The 21,989-nt window shown below is 40.5% G+C and overlaps 1 protein-coding gene across 2 annotated transcripts in view; it reads left to right on the forward strand.

The window, feature by feature from the left end:
• The first annotated feature begins 979 nt into the window (after positions 1-979).
• PRKAR2B (protein kinase cAMP-dependent type II regulatory subunit beta) overlaps positions 980-21,989 on the forward strand; it is a 114,137-nt gene continuing 93,127 nt past the window's right edge. For both annotated transcript variants that reach the window (XM_082632991.1, XM_082632992.1), the window contains exon 1: positions 980-1,537. In XM_082632991.1, the coding sequence (XP_082489117.1) occupies positions 1,237-1,537 (301 nt within the window). In that variant the 5' untranslated portion in view covers positions 980-1,236. The remainder of the gene's footprint in view (positions 1,538-21,989) is intronic.

Here is a 21,989-nt window from a genome sequence, read left to right on the forward strand (position 1 = left end):
TGTTTTTAAGTACCATTTAATTGGCAAAAGACATTTTCTAATTCAAAACCGTAAACATTGGCAGAATAAGCCTCGTTTCAAAGTCCAGGACTTCTTTAAAGCACACATCTCGAATTCTATTTCTCTTTATAGTGAAGTACATATTCCTATTTTTGGAGATATAATTAAAAACCACTGAAAGCGTAAGGGAACTTTTTAAAAATAAACAATAACAGTTTAATCAGGCAAAGGTTTTTTTGCTTGAGGGCCATCTGTCCTGACACTGACATTTTATTCAAATTGCTGCACCATCCTGTTTGAAGAGCATCGACTAACTTTAAGTGCCTCACAATAAATGGCACATTTGTCTTAACAAGTAGTAACTGCATAAAGTGGACAATGGAATAGTATCAGTGAAGCAAAACAATAAAACAGGATGGATGGAGAAAGACTGGATAACATGTGGCGAAAGAAAAAGAAAGGTGTCACAAAGATGGGGCATTATTTCTTTGTCCAAAAGAGAACCAGTACCACTATACGACTTTAAACAAAAGACATCACCCACACTTATCAATCCAACTAGATTCTCGGAGGAAAATAAAATGCCGCTACCGAGGTGGAGGCCGAAGTTTCAGGGCAAATCGAGTGGCGCCAGCTCTGCGTGGACTCCGTTGGTGAATGACGCGTGGGAATTCTGCCGACTGGCCCGCCCGCTTTGGGGCGTGCGGACAGGTGGACGGCCAGGCGCGCCTGGGCCGGGGGATGACCCGGGGGATGGCCCCCGCCCCCGCCCCGACCGCGCCCCTCGCAGCGCGCCCAGCCAGCCAGCCGGCGCCCGCCTGCGTCTTCAGCCCCTCAGCTGTCCGAGCACCCGGCGCCCGCAGGCGGAGGTTGCCATGGTTTCCGGGGGTCACGTGGGGCGCGCCGGCGCCCCCTCCCGCGCTCCGCGGCGGGGCGGGGGCGGGGGCGGGGCGTCCCAGGAAGGGGAGAGGAGCGGCCGCGGTGGGAGCGGGAGGAGCTGGAGATGCTTCCAGCTCTCCCGAGGCCGTGCTCGTTCAGCCGCCGCTGCCGCACGGAGCAGCCGCGCGACGGGAGCCGCGGGCCGGGCCAGCCGGGCCTCCGGGGCCCAGTGCGCCGCGTTCGCAGCGGGTAGTGCAGCCAGCGTAGTCTTCGCTCGCTCGGCGGCCGCGGGGCCCGAGGCCGGTCCGGGGAGGGGGCGAGGGCGGCGCCCCGGCGCCCGTTGGCAGGGGAGGCAGGATGAGCATCGAGATTCCGGCGGGACTGACGGAGCTGCTGCAGGGCTTCACGGTGGAGGTGCTGAGGCACCAGCCCGCGGACCTGCTGGAGTTCGCGCTGCAGCACTTCACGCGCCTGCAGGAGGAGAATGAGCGCAAAGGCGCCGCGCGCTTCGGCCATGAGGGCAGGACCTGGGGGGACGCGGGCGCCGCCGGCGGGGGCGGTACCCCCAGCAGGGGGGTCAACTTCGCCGAGGAGCCCATGCACAGCGGCTCGGAGAACGGCGAGGAGGAGGAGGCCGCGGACGCAGGGGCGTTCAACGGTAAGGACCCGACCCCCGCGCGCCCCCTGCCTCCCCCGCCGCTCCCCCTCGGCCCTTCGATCCCGCAGCTCGGCTCAGCCACCTCTCCCCGCCTTCCCCACCTTCCCTACCTTCTCTTCGCGCCCACCCCCTCAGCATCCATTTCTGTCTCTCCCGCTCGCCCACCTTCCTACTCCGCGCTCTCGTTGTGCCCTCCCCCTCGTCCCCTCCTCTGGAGGTGGGGAGCCCAAAGGTGAGGCTTCTCTGCCCACCCGCCCCCTCTCGTCCTGGGCTCGGAGGCAGAGGCCGGCCAGTTTGGGGTGGGCATCTGAGAAACAACTTTCACTGGGGTTGGAGAAATTTCCCTTGACGGATGTTACTGTGCATAAATGAAGGTGGCCCACTTGGCATCGTCTTTCAGCCTTTATATTTATTAATGGAGTGTCCAAAGCGAAAAGGCGAGGTGTATTCAATCGGATTGGCTTTACTGTTGTTAGGACGGCAGGTTCACTAAAAGGAGCATGAAATTGGACCCACGGGACAACAAAATTTATGATGATAGCTTTGGCATTCTTGGAGACAGTCATCTATTATTTTCCAATTTAGCAATACCGCGTTGTACTATTTTGGGACACACAACAAAGGATCCCGTTTAGCCTGCAATCCATGGGGTGTTGGAATGAGGAAACGGGCTAATGGTTTGCTTTTTATTTAAAACAAATATTGAATGATTTGTTGCCTTAAAAAAAAAAGTGTGTGTGAAAAACACTGTAGGAAGTTCTGAAAGCTTGTCGGTTGTCTTTAGAATGAAAAGCCAGTGAGTAATTGTAAGGACTGTGCCAGATACTGAAGCTAGAAAGAATGAATGGGAAAGAAAAAGGGATTTTCTCAAATAATTGCTCCTGGCAGGTCCTACCTCTTCTGCTTATAACCCTCTTTCTCTGACACACGCAGACACACTTACACATTAACAGCCTTCTGTATTTACACAACGTGCCTAAATCCCATCTTTGTGACATCCCAAGCTAAAATACCCGGGTGTGCAAATGTGCAAGTGCTTTTTCTTTGTGGTGTAAGGCAACCGTGCATTCAGCATCGCACCAGCTTTTATTTATTTACACTTCTTGTGGTTTGTGTGTCCGCAGTGCATTTCATATAATGAAACCATTTTAAAGTGTCATTTCCTTGTATATGTTCCTAGGAAGGTGTTTCTTTTCTTGCAAAATTGTTGAAAAGTGTTATAAAATTAAGGTATTTTTAGCTTGTCTGAAGCAATCACAAAAAGCACTGGAAATTAGTGCTCTCTGAAGATAAAAGGGAAGATTGTTACTTTAAAAATGTTAATTTTGGACTTTTTAGTGTTTTCAGGGGTAGGATAATTATAGTCTTCATTGTTCATTTTGCACAAGAATTTAATCGAATACTTTTCTTATTAGAAATGAGAAAAGGATAAATGAGTACATATTTTAAACAGATGGTCAGGAGAAGCCGATGATGAATGACACAGGAGGGGTAGAGACATCTAATATATACTTCTTTTATGCTCCTGAGACACACATGTACACACGAGTACATTCACATGCACACGGACACACACAAAGAAAAAAAAAAGGACTAGTTTCCCAGATTGGAGAAAAGCAAAGACTAAGGGACTTGGTAAAGAACATATATTCGTTCAGTACAATATATTGTTAGTATAAGTAAAATATTTTGTTTGTATAATGTTTTTGAAGTATTTTGCATTTATGATTCTGTTTTCTCTTTACAACAATGTAGATTATACACAGAACAGATTCGATTTTTGTTTTGCAGTGAAATAAGCCGTTAAGTTCTGAGTGGTAAGGGTCATTGTATATGGTTTTATGGTCTCCAAAGCACCTTTATTGTAAAAATTACTCAGTGAGTTTTACTAAATATTTGTTAACCAATTGCCCTATTTATTCTCCATTCCTACCCCCCAAAGACTGTTCTGACTGCAACCAATTTGATCATTATCCAGTGCACACATATGCATATGTGTATAACAGAAACTTTGGTGATGGTACTTCCCTTTTCTAGGTGTAGTAAAGAATATCTGTTTAGAGTATTTTCTATTCTAATCAGTTCTCTCTTAATTTTTTTAAAAGTAAATTGTGAGACGCCCAGTTTAAAGAGAATTTTAGACTGCCAAGGGTTGGCAAACTGTTTTGTAAAGGGCCAGAAAGTAAATATTTTAGGCTTTGTGAGCAATGTATGGTCTCCATCGCATATTCCTCTTCTTTTTTTTTTTTTTTAACTGCCCTTTAAACACATATCCCTTCTGGAGGTTAAGGTTGTACAAAACTGGCCATAGACCAAGGCCAGAGTTTGCCAACCCTCGGTCAGAGGGGAAGAAAAAGTCAAAATAATGCCATTGCAGGGCGGGGAGGGGGGAAACAATAGGAACGAGCCTATCAGTTTAATGTCTAGGTCTAAAAAAGTGCTAGAATATAAAAAGTACCAGATGCTGGGTAATCCTCCTGTTATAGTAAAGAATTAGAAAAGTAAGTACTAAAGAAGAGTAAAGTACCAGAAGACAAGTCTTAATTTACTGAGACATAGCACAAGACCAAGTGGATCAATCATTCTTAAACTTTTGTATACATATCAAGGATGTTTGATTCAGAAATGAACATTACCTGGTACTATTCTTAGAGAGCTTTTTTGAATAGGTTGGGGTGGACATCGGGTTTCTTTTTTTTTTTTTTGCAGACATCCCAGCTCGTTCTGATATCTACAGTTCCCTGACCACACTTTGAGATATATTGTTCAACAGATAATGATAATTATAGTATCACTTTCTCTTATTAACAGTTTAAAAATACCTGCCATTTATTGACATTCACTGTGTGCTAGGTACTATCTGAATGTTTTAATTCATTATCCCAGCTTTATAAGAAAGATGAGACTGTCACTTGCCCAATGTTTCACAGCTAGTGTACTGCAGGGATTGGAACACCTGTGGGCCTGGCTCCATCCCTGTGCTCTTAAGTTCCAGATTTTATCTCTGGAAGGGGGTGGGGCTGGCATCACTTGACCATCCCTTGTATGTCAAGCTCTACTTGAGGTCCTTATTGTGTTTTATCTTTAAGGCTCAGAAAAATTAACTTGTCCAAGGTCACACATAGGACTAGTAAGCAGCAGAGCCTGGTTTCTTACTCACATCTCTCTGACCCACGACCATCGGAGGTTTCTTCCTTAATGGAATTTGTATGATGGGCTGACTCACAGGTCAGGTTTTCCTGGTTATTTTTCCAGTAATGGTGATAAATTTTCTTTGATTGATTCATACCCACTCTCATGAATCCCTTAGGACAATGTATTTGTCGATGGTATTTGTGAGAGGTTGGGCAAAAAGGCAGGTTTTTGACCGTGAAGCTGGTGCCCATTGACTCACATAGAGGGATCAAGCATATGACCTTGAACTCATAATATGGTGGTTGAATCAAGCAAGTGAACCAGGGTTTGGGACCATGGCCTTTGATGGCCCTAGGCCAAAAGTCAGATGGGTGAAGGTGGTCTTGACTTCTCTCCTACCTTTCCAAAGAATTCCTTCCTCTGCTGATTGCTTTCCAATTCCCCTTGTATTCTTTTCTAATTTTGTCACTTCTAATGTTTACTTTCAGTTTGCTGTCAATTCTTGTTAAAAGGGCAACCGTTAGGTGTTAGAATGGCATATGGCGATCCCCTTTCTGGGAACTCTTGAAGTCCTGAAAAAAGCTATAATGGAGTCTCTGCCTCCCTCTTCCCCATACAGAAAGCGAATATAACATGACATGTCTCTTCTGCAAGGGCAGTGTCCCCAGGCTTGGAATTTATTAGGATGGTTACAGTAAGCCAAAGAGTTGGAATCAGTACCAATTTGGAGCGGAATCTGTGGTAATTAATACAGGCATCATTATGAGATCTTGTGTTGCTCAATTATTTCTTCAGTGAAATGGCTGAAATTATAAAATGAAGTAAATAAAATTCTCAGTTGACAAGTAGTCAGTAACAAATTACATATGGACATATGAAGAGCAATCAAACTGGAAGAAAAATAAACTAGTATAAAATATGGAAGACCTAATGTTCTGTATTATGGAAGGCAAAGATCTGGAGTTCAAAGTGGATACACAAGGCAAAAATATAGAACCATAGCTTATAAGCAAGCATGTCAAAGGTATATAAATAGAAATTTAGCATGTAAAATCTGTGACTTAATCCTCTTAACTCTGATTTACGTCAAATGTTTTTGGAGAACTTGATCTACCTTTGCATTTTTACAGTGTAAGGGGATTGTGGAGACTTTACCAGAGATCCTGAAAATTATGCAAAATACTGGAAAGTTGGAGCTTATGGTGGGAGATTAAGGGAACAAAGGTATTTATCATGAGAGGAAATGGTTGAAAGAGAGTTAAGAGTAACATTCATGTGTCTGAAAAATTTTCTTAGAGGATTCTGAGCAAATATTCTTCATCTCTGTTATATACAGAATTAGAAGAACTAAACTTCATTGTAACTTGAAGAATAAAAGTCAGAAATTCATCTGTCTGAAACGGCATATGTGGTCTTCCAAAAATGAGATGGCAAAGCAGTCGGGGTAATAGATTGACTTTACAAGAATCTGCTGTGAAAATGTTCTTAAGCTTGTTCATACTGGGAGTGAAAAAATAGGTTGATCTATATGTTGCATTCATGGCCTAACTGAAAGCAGGAAACTGTAGAGAGTGATAATCATAGCTTTAAAGGAGTGTTGCCTTGGCCGATTTTTTAGGCTCACTTCTATTGGCCCTTATTTAAGAACGTGCTCTCTCGATGGCTATTAGAGATTGTTGTGGGACAAAGCGGCCAATCCTTAGCTCCTGCCTCCTGTAGCTGTCAACATATGACTGAAGAAAGAAAGACATTTATTCTAGCGGTGGTACTTATGCAATGGACTGAAAGTTAAAATATCTTTTTAATATATTATATATTATGAAACTCTTAAATCCATTTAATCGGTTTGAAAAACGTTCATGGAAGTCAGTTTTGGGGGGTTAACTTTAAATTCAGACAACATCTATTTTCTTTTATGTATGAGGCGCTGTGTGAGGCATGTCGACATGTTATCATAGTAACAGTGCCTGCCTTGTGAAGTTGTTAGCGAGGATAAATGGAGTAGTATTGGCAAGGTCCTTGCTGATAGTGCACCCAGCAAGCGCTGATTACCTGTTAAACAAATGATCTCATTTATAAGAAGTACTCCAGCAATGTGTTCTTTCTGAGTAGCAATTTCATTGTGCTTGGTGGAGATGAATCTAACGTTTGCACTTTGTAGAAAGATGAAGTAGGAAATGAGCTTACTGGGCAGTTCCTCTTAGGATTTAATGTGAAGTTATGTTGCATAGTAATAAAACCAACATCCTTTCAGCTGATAATTTGTAGCTAAGCACACCAGGATTTTGTAATTAATGAGACTTTGTGGTCTTTGGCTATTACAAATTTATATAGTAGTTTTAAATCCTCCTGAAGTGGATTACATCCTTCATGACAATGGCTAAAATGTTGAAGCCATTATTTTATTTATGAGCTTAAAACAGTAACGTTAGAAAAGATTTTAAAAATATTTTGAGTTATAGATGGTAATTGTGATTTTTCAAAGAAGAACAGTTAAGAACATTATTCATTTTAATAGTAGTATTAAATGGATTGCTTTAGGAATTGAAATTGGAAAATCAAAGGATTTTGAAAGAGTGTCCTTTCTCAAACTCTTATCCATCTATTACTTTAAACTTTGGGAAGAGGGAGGGAGGGGAGGGATGGAGGGATGGGAAGAGAGGAGTAAAATTAGTTGGAACTTGTGAAGGGTTCTTTGAGTAACTTACACCTTTTCTGAAGGGATGGCAGAGAATGAAAATACCTAAACAAACATTGAATACTTTCACATCTTAAAAATCAAACTCTTTAGCTATTATTTAATGTCAGAGCGTTATAAGCTTTCCGTTTGAAGACATGTAAGTAAGCTTTCCATTTGAGGTCGCACGTAAAGTGATGTACTGTGTCTGGGTGGAACAGAGTAAATATTTAATGGTTATTTATTGTTGCAAATCTCACTCCATGGATTCCAGCAAATTTCCAGCTGTCAAGGTTTTGTTCATAGCTGTGTCAAAAAACAAATGTGTTTCTTTTTCAGCTGTACTAACAAGAGACCTTTGAAATTGTCAAGGAGGAGTTTATTTGTGAGCCATTAAAAAAGCCATTTAATGAGAGTAGTAGCAATGGAGAAGGCCTGCGGTGGAGGTTGGGGTTGATGGGGGCGAGGGGTTCAGCGAAGGTGATTGAATGACTGACCTTGGGGTCTGCCTTAGCAGTATCAAGAGTCACAGAGTAAAGGGACCGAGACCTGGGTTAGCCCATGAGGAGGAGGAATGTGTATAAGTTGGGAGGTAGGATGCTGTGCTCATTTATTCACTGCAGACATATTTATAGAGAGCCAACTCCTTTCTTTGTTTTTTCTTTTTAAGAAAAAAGAAATAATTATTCTCTTAAGTTTACTATCTCTAGACTTCTTAAGGAACAATCCTTTTGTCAGAGACTGTCTCATAGATAGAATATGTTGTCTATTTCGCTTAACAGATGGAGCAGCTGAAAGCCAGAGACGTTCCTTGCCCAGATTTAGTCTCCTTTGGTCTTTTTGTTCATAGAATTATCACAATTTGTGTGCTGTTTATATTAACTTACATACTATGAATCCTTTCTGTCTTCCATCAGGGTGATAGATAAGGTCTAAAAGTCTAGGCTAAAGAGAAGTGCTTTTGTTCTTTTGCCTTCAGAATTACCAATTTTTTTTCTCTTTGATTTTTTTCATTGAGGTGAAATCTAGTATTAGGTTTTATTTTTGTATCAATTGCTTAAGAAGAGACAATGGAAAAGAAAAAGGAGTGCAGTGACTTCTGAGGTGGATGAGTTACTGTCATCGTGTTCTTGGTCCTGTTCTTATTGTCCTTCCGCCTTATCCTTGCCGCTTAGTTGTGGTTGGGTTGGTCCCAAAACCCCATGTAAAAACCTCACTGTGATACTGATCATTATCTTTATTTTATGGGAGTGAGTTTTTGTGTTTCGGAAGTTCAAAATGACTCAGACTGTTCCATTATGTAATTATTTTGTGGAAAGAATCTGAGCTAAAATTTTCAGGTCATGGCTTATATGAAAACAAAACAATCTAAAAAAATCAGAAATATAAACACAGTTGGTGTAACATTTATAAATGTTTCAGCAATAGGCTCTGCCATGTGTAGCTTAATATGTTTGGAAACTAAAAAAAAAAACATCATTCCAGTTGCTACTGTTTAAAAAATGTTTCTGTGTTTTAAAAAAAGACAAAAGGTCAAAATATAAACACATGTTCTACATAAAAGTGAAGCCAAGAAGATACGCTGAATGCAGTGATTCCGGTATCCATTTGGCTGGGGACTGACACTGTTTAATTTACATTAGCTGTTCCAAGACAAAATAGTTCATGCGAGTGATATTGAGGGGAATTTATTTATTTTTTTGGATAAAAAAGAAGGAAAAAGCTTCCATTCGTTTAAATACATTTTAGTTAGACTCAAAAAGCATCTTTCCAAAAGGTTCTGAATTAATACATGACGCAGCTGTTTCATTTCAGTTGCTATAGAAAGCTAATGTTTGTTAAATGATATTCTTTTTATTTAATCACTGTTAACTTTTTTGGCTGCTTAAGTGCCAGACGCTGAATAAAGCTATTTATACATACCATTCAGCCCTCCCCAAAGTAAGTGGTAGAGTCAGGATTTGAACCTGACAGTCTGAGTTCAGAGACCATCTCCTTAACCATGGTACACAGACTTCATTTTTAGTAACTCTTACAGCAGTAACGTGGTTGAAAAGAACCACATATCAAAAAATAAGCTTCCAACTTTTCCCTCTAAAAATTTACAGCCTAGCCCAGCATTGATCTTTCCCTTTTACAATTTGTTGTTTCCGTCTATTCTACGCAAATTAGCACTTGGCATACTTTTTTTCTTTTTTTATAGAGAACCTTTATTTTATTTTATTTTGGCCGCGCCATGCAGCTTGTGGGATCTTAGTTCCCTGAGCAGGGATCAAACCCAGGCCCTCGGCGGTGTAATTGCGGAGTCCTAACCACTGGACCGCAAGGGAAGTCCCAGCACTTAATATACTTTAGAAACTCAATAAAATGTTTATTTTAAAAATGAACACCTCATATACTGAGCTGTTTAATTCTCAAAACCTTTTTGATTATGTACAGTCATTAGCAAAATATATTTGAGTATATACATCCCATGTATGTTTTTATAAATTTTGTGCATGTACCAGTATATTAACTTACTATGTATATGAGAAGGCATCCCACAGTATAAATTTTGAAAGGGAGAAGTAACAAGTAATTGTAAGCAAGTTCTAATTTTTCCTACACCCTAAATGATTGCCTTATACTCTGCCTTGGGGTGCATGACCCCATTTTGGAGACCACAATCCTAACAATAGAACTTAACCCATACTCTATTAATATGTAAGCTAGCTGTAGTAAACTTTGGCTTCCTCTTTTAAGCTCCTGGATTATAAAGGACCTGCAGGTAGGCAGGGTCCTAGCGTGTGTGTGTGTCTTTTTTAATAGACATTCATTAGGTAATTGTTTGACTCAGCCAAACTTTGGCAGAATAAAGAGGAAAATTCTATCTTATAAAAAGGAAATAAAATCATGTTACCTGACAGGTAAGATCTAGGCTTTTTCTTTTAAATCTGTATTCCTGTCTGTACCTTGATCTTCAGCCTCGATTATAGAGTACTAATGTCCTTGGTGCACATATTGGGTATGTGACAGACAGAATCATACCATGTTACAGGTGCTTAGTTTAGTCGTGGAAGTGCCAATCAGAATTAGAAGAAAATCTAAAGTTTAAAATAGTTTAAAAGATTAGGACCAGGCAACATCCCAAGGAAAAACATAAAATAAAATAGTTTAAGAGAAATGCAGTTACATAGGGTATTTGAGGAAGGCCATCTCTGGAGATGACAGTTGGTTAGGAGGGAGCCTCTTCACTATCTCCCTTTGTGTAACTTTTGAAAAAAAGCTTGTCATATACTTGTATTACCTATTAAATACATTTTAAGTGAAAAAAGACATGAAAGAAAGGCGATTCTTTTATAAACGTCCGGTGGATAGTAGATAAAACACTATAGAGGCACACGGTATGGTTTGAAATTGATGTAGCCAAATATTCTTGCCTGAGTTATTCTCTTGGTCCTGGGTACCCAGTCCTCTTTCCTTAACTTTCTGCCAAAATCCCAGTTTTTCTCCAAAGGTTAGCTTACAGTTCACCCTACCAGAAAATCCTTACGAGATTCTCTGGTTGACATGAGTGGTGTCAAAATGGCAGGATGAACGTGCCCTACTTCAGAGTAAGCTTGAGGCCTGGAAACACAGGAATAAGCTCCCTCCCTCCAAGACCTTCCTGCACGCATCTCACTTGGCCCACAGAAGGTGCTCAAATACACTTTAAATTAACCTCAAGTTGAATACTGAATGTCTCATAATAGTAAATATCTATAAGTGTACATTTCTAAAGTGATTGAAACCTTCTTGGGTGCATAAATATTAAAAATAGCCTCCTGGTAATCCTTTATATTGATGCATTTTAAGATGTTTTCATGAAATATAAAAGCCTTAGCCTGTGTTCAGTTTCATAGGTTTAGACTTCATTATATTAAAAAAAAAAAAGGCGGCATATTCTATTTTGGCCTGATACTTGATCACTCTGCCTCATGCAAAGAACACAAGTGCACAGGCTCGCCTTGCGGGTGAGGATTGCACATTCTCATCGAGGAGACGTTCTGACCCCCCTAAACTTCCCGTATCACTGCTTCTGCTTCTGGGAGCCCTGTGTTAAACCCAAATGCATCTGTTGCCCTGAACCTGCTTTGTCCTGTTTTCTCTCTCCATCTTGCCTAATTCCTGCCACCTTATAAGCAGGCTGTCTTCCTCCGTTTATTGCATGAATCCTGCTCCCACACCACCCCCCCACCCCGAGGTGAGCCCTTTGGAGCCCTCCAGTTTTAACTGTAGCTCCAGCGCAGACCTCTCGCCTTCAGATTTAGGTTGACATATCTCCCTGCTTACCAGCCACCTCTGCTTGCATCTTCAGGCACCTCCAGATAATTTTGTCCTAAACTGAATGTGTTATCATCTACCTCTATTATTATTCTTTCCTACTCATGTTACTTTTTTACCCCCACTGATTTGATAAACACAGTCAATAGAGCCCCTTTCCTCTGCCTCCTACTTCTTAAACCTGGTAGTTTATGGAAAACAAACAAAACAGATTGCTTTTATTGCTGAAAATTTTTAAGTAGTGCTGAAAAATCAGAAACACTGGAAACTTTTTACAAATATGACTTCACTTTGGCATAAGCTCTAGGTTTGAATCCTGACTCTGCCATTTATAACTTTTGGAACCTTAAACAAGTTACTTTACCATCTGTGCCTCAGTTTCCCCATCTGTGAAATGGGAATGATGGTAGTACTTACCTCAGAGGGTTCTGGTAAGAATAAATGAATTGACAGTGTGTGGCATATACTAAGCCTTATATATGGATTTGTTAAAAAAAAAAAAGAGAGAGGAAGGAAGGAAGAGAGGAAGGGCAAGTTTTAGAAGTTAGAACCTGACGGTTTTTAAAAATGAAGTTTGATTTGAAATGTAAGAAACTAGAGATTGTTTTCAAGGCAGTGCAGTAATAGTCCTTAAAGAAAATGTTATTAATGAAAAATATAAAAGTAAAGTCTTCAGATCTTTCAGTTAAGTGTTTCAAACGTTTAAAAAAATCCCTGCTCTTTTAAGTCTCAAGTCCTCCTTTAATTCCTTTGAAATGCAAGGCAAATAGTCTGACTTAAAAAAAATAAGGTTAAAAAAAGCAACGGGATAAAGCTTTGCTTTGTTTTCACACCATCTTCTTCCTTGAGAATCAGTGTTTAACTGGTAGAATAAATAAATTTGTGTGCAAAATCTCCAAGTTTATGGTTTTATTCAAGTTTTAATAAGTTATTTTAAAACAAACTTGGGAAAGAGTAAGTAGGGATATTGAAAATAGTTACTTAATTTAAATGAAGCAGATGCTTATAGTAAAAAACATGAATATGTGCCTGAAATATAAATTAATTGGAAAAAATTGGTTGTATTAACTTGACAGCTTGTTGCCATTTCCTCATATCATAATATTTATGAAAGTAAGCTCATGGTGGGAGAAACTTTTATACCTAAGTTTTACATTAGAATGTGGTTTTATTCTGAAAACCCATCATTCTGTACTTGCTCCACTACAAATTGCTATTTTAATAGATTTCAAAAAAAAAAAAAGACAGTTCTTTTCGATATCTTTGCTTTTACACAGAGTTATTCACAGGTCTTTGATTTTTTTTTTTAACGTGTCATTGATTTTTTTTTTTAAACCCACATTTGTTTATTTATTTATTTTTGGCTGTGTTGGGTCTTTGTTTCTGTGCGAGGGCTTTCTCTAGTTGTGGCAAGTGGGGGCCACTCTTCATCGTGGTACGCGGGCCTCTCACTATCGCGGTCTCTCTTGTTGCGGAGCACAGGCTCCAGACGCACAGGCTCAGTAGTTGTGGCTCACAGGCCCAGTTGCTCCGCGGCATGTGGGATCTTCCCAGACCAGGGCTCGAACCCGTGTCCCCTGCATTAGCAGGCAGATTGTCAACCACTGTGCCACCAGGGAAGCCCTGTCATTGATTTTTTAACGTTAGTTTTTTTTTTTTTAATTTTATTTTTGGCTGCATGGGTCTTTTTGTTGCTGTGCATGGGCTTTCTCTAGTTGCAGCACACTGGTTTCTCATTGTGGTGGCTTCTTGTTGTGGAGCACGGGCTCTAGGTGCGTGGGCTTCAGTAGTTGTGGCACGTGGGCTCAGTAGTTGTAGATCGTGGGCTGTAGAGCGCAGGCTCAGTAGTTGTGACGCACGGGCGTAGTTGCTCTGTGGCATGTGGGATCTTCCCGGACCAGGGCTCGACCACGTGTCCCCTGCATTGGCAGGCAGATTCTTAACCACTGTGCCACCAGGGAAGTCCTCGATATCTTATTTGACTGGCTCGAACCTGTGCCCCCAGCATTGGCAGGCGGATTCTTAACCACTGTGCCACCAGGGAAGTCCTTGATATCTTATTTGACTGTCATTAACAACAGTTTATCAACTAAGCAATATTATGATCTTTGATTCCTCATAATACCTTAAAATAATTTCCTTATAATTTCTTAAAAAGAATTCAGAAGGTATTTTAGTGTTCAGATTTTAAGAAAAATGCATTTGCAGAAAGGATATTTAGTGAAATATATTTTAGGAGCACATTTAGCATTAAAAGGGTACAAGGCTTCAGTTATACAAGATGAATGAGTTCTGGGATCTAATGTATATAGCATGGTGACAGTTGCCAATACTGTATTGTGTACTTGAAATTTGCTGAGAGGATAGATCTTAAGTTAAATCTTAACACACACACACACACACACACACTACACACACACACACACACACACACACAGAGTGGTGACTGTAGAGGTGATGGTTAAATTATTTAGCTTGATTGGGATGATCTTTTCACAGTGTATACATATATCAAAACATCAGGGCTTCCCTGGTGGCGCAGTGGTTGAGAGTCCGCCTGCCGATGCAGGGGACATGGGTTCGTGCCCCGGTCCGGGAAGATCCCACGTGCCGTGGAGTGGCTGGACCCGTGAGCCATGGTTGCTGAGCCTGCGCGTCCGGAGCCTGTGCTCCGCAACGGGAGAGGCCACAGCAGTGAGAGGCCCGCGTACCACAAACAAACAAACAAACAAACAAAAATCAAGTTGCACACCTTAAATATATGTAATTTTTATATGTCAAAGGTAATAAAGTAAAAAAAAAAAAAAGCGGTGTGAATTAATCTGGTTGGGCTGATAGTATTGAGTATACTGAGAGATTTTTATCTCCGAAACCAAGCAGAGCAGAAATTTTCTCTTTCCCTCTCTCCCTCTTCTTCCCTCTCCCTCCCTCCATTCCTCCCTCCCTCTTCTCTTTTTTTAAAAATTATGAAACATTGCCAATATACAGAAATGAACAGACACTAAATAAGGAACACTCACATGAGCCATCCCCTGTCTCTAACAGATTTTAACGCTTCAGTTTTTTTACTTTGAAGAAAATATCACATGTACAGTAGGAGTCTCCTTGTGTACCCTTCTCTTATCCCGTTCTCTTAACTTCCTTCTCCATAGATAACCACCACTATGATGAATTTGGTGTTTATACTTCCTATGTATGTTTTTGTACTCTTACTACAAAGGCATTTATTCGTAGATTAGAAATAATGATATTTTGCATGTATTCAAAGTTCATATAAATTGTGCCACTTATGAAAGCTTCATTTATGTAAATTATCATCCTTCAGCTTGGTTTTGAGAACAGTGCTTGAGGTAATGTTTCATTGATTCATGTAGCTCTTGTTCATTTTTTTAAAACTCCTATTAGTATACCCTTATGTAAGTAGACACTTTATCCATTCTTTGATAACTACTTTGCTTGTTTCTAACTGTTTGTTACTACAGTGCTGCGGTGAGCATAATGTGTGTGTGTGTGCATGTATGTGTATTAGGCAAAGGTACTAGAGTTTTTTAAAGTGTGAGGACCCCTGGAGAACCATTCATCTCCCACTCCTTGACTTTTTCAGGGAGTCTGTGGAGTGAAAACTATAATAATAAGTTCTTTGTCCTTTCCCCCCGCCCTCCCATTCTCTCAGAAGTATATAGTGGAGTTTTTCAGAGGCTGCATAATGTATGATATTGCAACAGATTGAATGCAGAAGCAGATATGAGAACCCAACTGTCTTCTATTATACTAGATTTGCAGAAAGGTAAAACAGAGTCATTCTTATTAATTTTTTTTGTTTTGGAAAATATAGTTATTTTCCATAAAAATGTTATTTATCGTAACACATAATCATCTTAATTTTAAGTGAAATAATATTTTTTAAATAATTTTAATTTCTTAAACACTATATATTGATGACTATAACCCATATAAGCAAATAATTTTGTTTCTGGGTTTTTTTTTGGATTTTTTTTGCGGTACGTGGGCCTCTCACTGTTGTGGCCTCTCCCGTTGCGGAGCACGAGCTCTGGACGCGCAGGCTCAGCGGCCATGGCTCACGGGCCCAGCCGCTCCGCAGCATGTGGGATCTTCCCGGACCGGGGCACGAACCCGTGTCCCCTGCATCGGCAGGCGGACTCTCAACCACTGCACCACCAGGAAAGCCCTAAGCAAATAATTTTTAAGAGTGTAAAGAGGTTTTGAGACCACAAAGTTTGAGGACTGCAGTTCTAGGGTATATACGTAAGCGTAGAAAGGCTGGTTGTAGGGAATGCCCAGCTTTTACTGCACGTCATATTGCCATATTTGCAAAGCTGTTATACTAGTTTATACTCTCAGCAGTAGTATAAGAGTTCTTGGTTCTCCACATTCAAGCGACCATTTGATATTGTCAGATTTTAACCATCTTTGCCAAAAAGACAGATGTTAAATTGGAATCTCATTGTAAATTGAATATGCTTTTCCCTGATTACTAGTGATCTTGACCATCTTTTTTATGTTCATTGATCATATCTCTAGTTCATCTTCTGTGAAAAAAGGTTTTTTTCTTGTCATTTTTCCTGTCTGTGTTGTTCTTACTGATTTGTAGAGTGTCTCCTCTCCTCTCCTCTCCTTTCCTTTCCCCTCTCTCCCTCCCTCCCTCCCTGCCTCCCTCCTTCCTTCCTTCCTTCCTTCCACTAGTTCTTCCTTCCATTAGTTCTGGTCACTAATCCTTTGTTGGTAACATGCATTGAAAACAATCTTCTCCAAGTTTTGGGCTTGTCTTTTCATTTTGTTTATGTAGGTTGAACAGAATTTCCTTTGTTTTCTCTTCCAGTGTTATTGAGATGTAATTGACATACAGCACTGTACAAGTTTAAGGTGTACCGCATAATGATCTGACTTAAGTACATCATGAACTGATGACCGCAATAGGTTTAGTGAACATCCATCATCTCATATAGATGTAAAAGGAAAAGAAAAATGTATTTTTTCCTTGTGATGACAACGCTTAGGATTTACTCTCTTAACAACTTCCATACGTAGCACACAGCAGTGTTGATTATATTAATCACATTGTACATTACATCCCTAGTACTTATTTATCCTATAACTGGAAATTTATACCATTTGACCATCTTCATCCCAGTTGCCCATCCCCTCAACCCTTGCCTCTGGTAACCACAAATCTGATCTCTTTTTCTATGAGTCTATTTATTTATTTGTTGAAGTATAATGGACCTACAACACTACGTTAGTTCCTGGTGCACAACATAGTGATTCAGTATTTGTATACATTGCAGAATGTTTACCATGGTAAGTCTAGTTACCATCTGTTGCCATACAAAGATATTACATTTTTATTGACTGTATTCCCCATGCTGTACATTTCTTCCCCATGTTTTGTAACTGGAAGCTTGTACCTCTTAATTTCCCTCACCTATTTCACTCTTTTCATTCATGTTCATACCATTTCACTCAAGAACAGAATTTCCTGATTTTATTGTAGCCTAACATTAATCCCTTCCTTTATACTTATACTTTTTTGTGCCTTAAGGAATCTATCTCTACCTCGAATTAAAAAGATAAGCTCTTCATTTTCTTGTAAAAATGAAAAAGTCTTTAGTTTCACACTTAAGGTTTTAATCCATCTATAATTTATTTTTGTGCCTGGTATGAGATGAGAATCTCATTTCATTTTTTAAAAATATGAATCATTTATTGACTTTTTTCCCCCACTGATTTTTAAACATCAATTTTCCATTTTTATGTGAAGGTACTTACAGTCTATTCTGTTCTGTTGGTTTGTCCAGTCTTTCATTACTCTCTCTTTCTCCTAACATGACTTTATATGGTCCTGATATGTGGTAAGTAAGTACATCCACCTTATTTTTCTTCAGAATTGTTTAGCTATTCCTGGGCTTTTATTATTCCACAGAACTTTTAGGATAAGCTTCTTCAATGATGAGAAAAACTTTATTAGGTGTTTGTTGGAATTTATAAACAAATTTGGAGACATAAATATTCCATGAACATTGCATATCTCCATTTATCCGGTCTTCCTTTCATTTCTTCAGTGTTTTATCATTTTCTCCATAAAGGATTTTCTTGTCTTTTCTTAGTTTTATTTCTAAGTAACATATTGTTTTTGTTGTTATTATAACTGGGATATTTTTCTATTACATATTCTAATTAGTTGTTACTGAGAATATATAAAAGAACTGTTAAAACTCAATAACAAAAAGCCCATCAATCAGAGCAAAATCAAACTGAGCAAAAGACCTAAACAGTTTAATAAAGAAGACATAAAAGAAGATGGCCACGTGGGAAGACGTGGAGTTAGTGTCTCCCCACAACTAGGGCGCCTGCCAGCCCATAGTGGGGGACTCTTGACACCCAAGGAGACAGGAAGAACCCCAGAGTGAACCGGTAGGTTGTAAGGGGACTGAGGGGAAAGGAAAAGTGGAGGCCAGACAGGATCGGTGCCCCTGAGGCTGGGGAGATGAGGAAAGGCAGGTGGGAGGGACTCTCCAGGAAGAGCAGGAGAGGAGCAGAGGACAATTGCCTGGCACACTCGGGCTGGGGAGCCTGCTGAGCTCCCAGGCCGGTATCCCCCCTCCAAACCCCCTTCCAGTCCGCATGGGTCCTAGGGGCATAGGAGGGAGGCTGGGGGGACCAGGAGAGGCAGGTGGGAGGGGCCCTCCAGGAGGAGTGGGTGAGAAGCAGAGGCAATTGTCCTGCCCACTCAGGCCCAGGGAGCCTGCTGAGCTCCCAGGCGAGTCCCCTGCCCTCCAAGTCCCCTCCAGGCCGTGTGGGTCCTTGGGGGCATAGGAGGGAGGCAAGGGAGATCAGGAGAGGCAGGTGGGAGGGGCCCTCCCAGACTGGAGGAGCAGGAGAGAGGAGGGCATTTGCCCCACACACTCGAGCCCAGGAAGCCTGCTGGACTCCCAGGTGAGGTCCGCTGCCCTCTGAGACCAGGGGTGGGGGGCACGCCTGGGCCCCTTCTGTTCCTTAAGCCAGAGCCCTGCCCCCCAGAGCCCCCAGAGCCTTTTCCAGCCCTGTGGGTCCTGAGCATTGGCCCCGCCCACCACCCAAACCTCGCCCTTGCTTAGGCCCCACCCTCCACAGCCAAGGCCTTCCCCACCCACCTTTTTTAAAATTTTCCCTCCTCTTTTTTACTATTGTGGTACTGATGTACCTTCCGGTTGTTAATTCATCTATATTTTTATTTTTGTATTCTTCCTAACATATCTGTTAGTTTCCTAGTCTAATTTTATTTTTTTCTTTGTTATTATTGTGTTTTTTTGTTTGTTGTTTTTGCTGCCCCAGGTGGCTTGCAGGATCTGGGTTCACGAGCCCAGGGTCAGGCCAAAGCTCCTGTGGTGGGAGCTCTGAGTCTGAACCACTGGACTAACAGAGAACCTCAGACCCCAGGGAATATTCATCTGAGTGAGGTCTCATGGAGTTCCTCATCTCAGCACCAAGACCCAGCTCTACCCAATAGCCTACAAACACTAGTGTTAGAAGCCTCAGGCCAAACAACCAGTAAGACAGGAACACAATCCCACTCATAAAAAACAAACAAAAAAAAGACACAGCAAAAAAATATATCAGAGATGAAGGAGCAAGGTAAAAACCTACAAGACCAAATAAATGAAGAGGAAATAGGCAATCTACCTGAAAAAGAATTCAGAGTAATGATAGTAAAGATGATCCATAATCGCGGAAATAGAATGGAGGCATGGATTGAGAAAATACAAAAAATGTTTAACAAAGATCTAGAAGAACAAACAAACAGATGAACAACACTAGGAAAAATCAATAACAGAATAACTGAGGCAGAAGAACAATTAAATGGGCTGGAAGACAAAATGGTGGAAATAACTGCCGAGGAGCAGAAAAAAGAATGAAAAGAATTGAAGACAATCTCAGAGACCTCTGGGACAACACTAAACACACCAACATTCGAATTCTAGGGGTCCCAGAAGAAAAAGAGAAAAAGAAAGGGTCTGAGAAAATATTAGAAGAGATTATACTTGAAAACTTCCCCAACATGGGAAAGGAAATAGTCAACCAAGTCCAGGAAGCACAGAGAGTCCCATACAAGATAAACCCTAGGAAAAACACACCAAGACACATATTAATCAAACTAACAAAAATTAAATTCCAACAAAAAATATTAAAAGCTGCAAGGGAGAAACAAAAAATAACATACAAAGGAATCCCCATAAGGTTATCAGCTGATTTTTCAGCAGAAACTCTGCAGGCCAGAAGGGAGTGGCAGGATATACTTAAAGTGATGAAAGAGGAAAACCTACAACCAAGATTACTCTACCCAGCAAGGATCTCATTCAGATTCGACGGATAAGTCAAAAGCTTTTCAGACAAGCAAAAGCTAAGAGAATTCAGCACCACCAAACCAGCTTTACAACAAATGCTAAAGAAACTTATCTAAGCAGGAAACACAAGAGAAGAAAAAGACCCACAAAAACCCCCCAAAATTAAGTAAATGGTAATAGGAACATACATACCAATAATAACATTGAATGTAAATGGATTAATTGTCCCAACCAAAAGATACAGACTTGCTGAATGGATATAGAAACAAGACCCATATACATGCTGTCTACAAGAGACCCACTTCAGACCTAGGGACACATACAGACTGAAAGTGAAGGGATGGAAAAAGATATTCCATGCAAATGGAAATCAAAAGAAAGCTGGAGTAGCAATACTTGTATCAGGTAAAATAGACTTTAAAATAAAGACTGTTGGGCCTCCCTGGTGGTGCATTGGTTGAGAGTCCGCCTGCTGGTGCAGGGGATACGGGTTCGTGCCCCGGTCCGGGAGGATCCCATATGCCGCGGAGCGGCTGGGCCCGTGAGCCATGGCCGCTGGGCCTGCGCGTCCGGAGCCTGTGCTCCGCAACGGGAGAGGCCACAACAGTGAGAGGCCCGCGTACGGAAAAAAATAAAAAAATAAAAAAATAAAAATAAAAAAAAAATAAAATAAAGACTGTTACAAGAGATAAGGAGGGACACTACATAATGATCAAAGGATCAATCCAAGAAGAAGGTATAACAATTATAAATGTTTATGCACCCAACATAGGAGCACCTGAATACATAAGGCACGTGCTAACAACCATGAAAGGAGAAATGGTCAGTAACACAATAATAGTAGGGGACTTTAACACCCCACTTACACCAATGGACAGATCATCCAAACAGAAAATAAATAGAGAAACACAAGCTTTAAATGACACAATAGACCAGATAGATCTAATATTTATAGAACATTCCAACCAAAAGTGCCAGAATACACTTTCTATTCAAGTGCACGTGGAACGTTCTTCAGGATAGATCACATCTTGGGTCACTGATAATCAAGCCTTGGAAAATTTAAGAAAATGAAATCGTATCAAGCATCTTTTCTGACCACAGCGCTATGAGATTGGAAATCAATTACAGGAAAAAAACTGTAAAAAAACACAAATACATGGAGGCTAAACAGTGCACTACTAAATAACCAAGAGATCACTGAAGAAATCAAAGAAGAAATTAAAAAATACATAGAAACAAATGACAATGAAAACACGATGACCCAAAGCCTATGGGACGCAGCAAAAGCAGTTCTAAGAGGGAAGTTTATAGCAATTCAGTCTCACCTCAAGAAACAAAAATCTCAAATAAACAATCTAACCCTACACTTAAAACAACTAGAGAAAGAAGAAATGGACAAATTCTTGGAAAGGTACAACTTTCCAAGACTGAACCAGGAAGAATTAGAAAATATTAACAGATGTATTGCAAGTAATGAAATTGAAATTGTAATTAAAAATCTTCCAACAAACGAAAGTCCAGGACCAGATGGCTTCACAGGCAAATTCTATCAAACATTTAGAGAAGAGCTAACACCTATCCTTCTCAAACTCTCCCAAAAAATTGCAGAGAAACACTCCCAAATTCATTCTACAAAGCCACTATCACCCTGATGCCAAAACCAGAAAAAGATATCACAAAAAAAGAAAATTATAGACCAATATCACTGATGAACATAGATGCAAAAATCCTGAACAAAATACTAGCAAACAGAATTCAACAGCACATTAAAAGGATCATACACCATGATCAAGTGGGATTTATCCCAGGGATGCAAGGATTCTTCAATATATGCAAATCAATCAATGTGATACACCATATTAACAAACTGAAGAAGAAAAACCATATGATCATCTCAATAGATGGAGAAAAAGCTTTTGACAAAATTCAACATCGATTTATGATAAAAACTCTCCAGAAAGTGGGCATAGAGGGCACCTACCTCAACATAATA

Source organism: Mesoplodon mirus (genome assembly GCF_964341445.2).
Source record: "Mesoplodon mirus genome assembly, chromosome: 9".
Classification (NCBI taxonomy): domain Eukaryota; kingdom Metazoa; phylum Chordata; class Mammalia; order Artiodactyla; family Ziphiidae; genus Mesoplodon; species Mesoplodon mirus.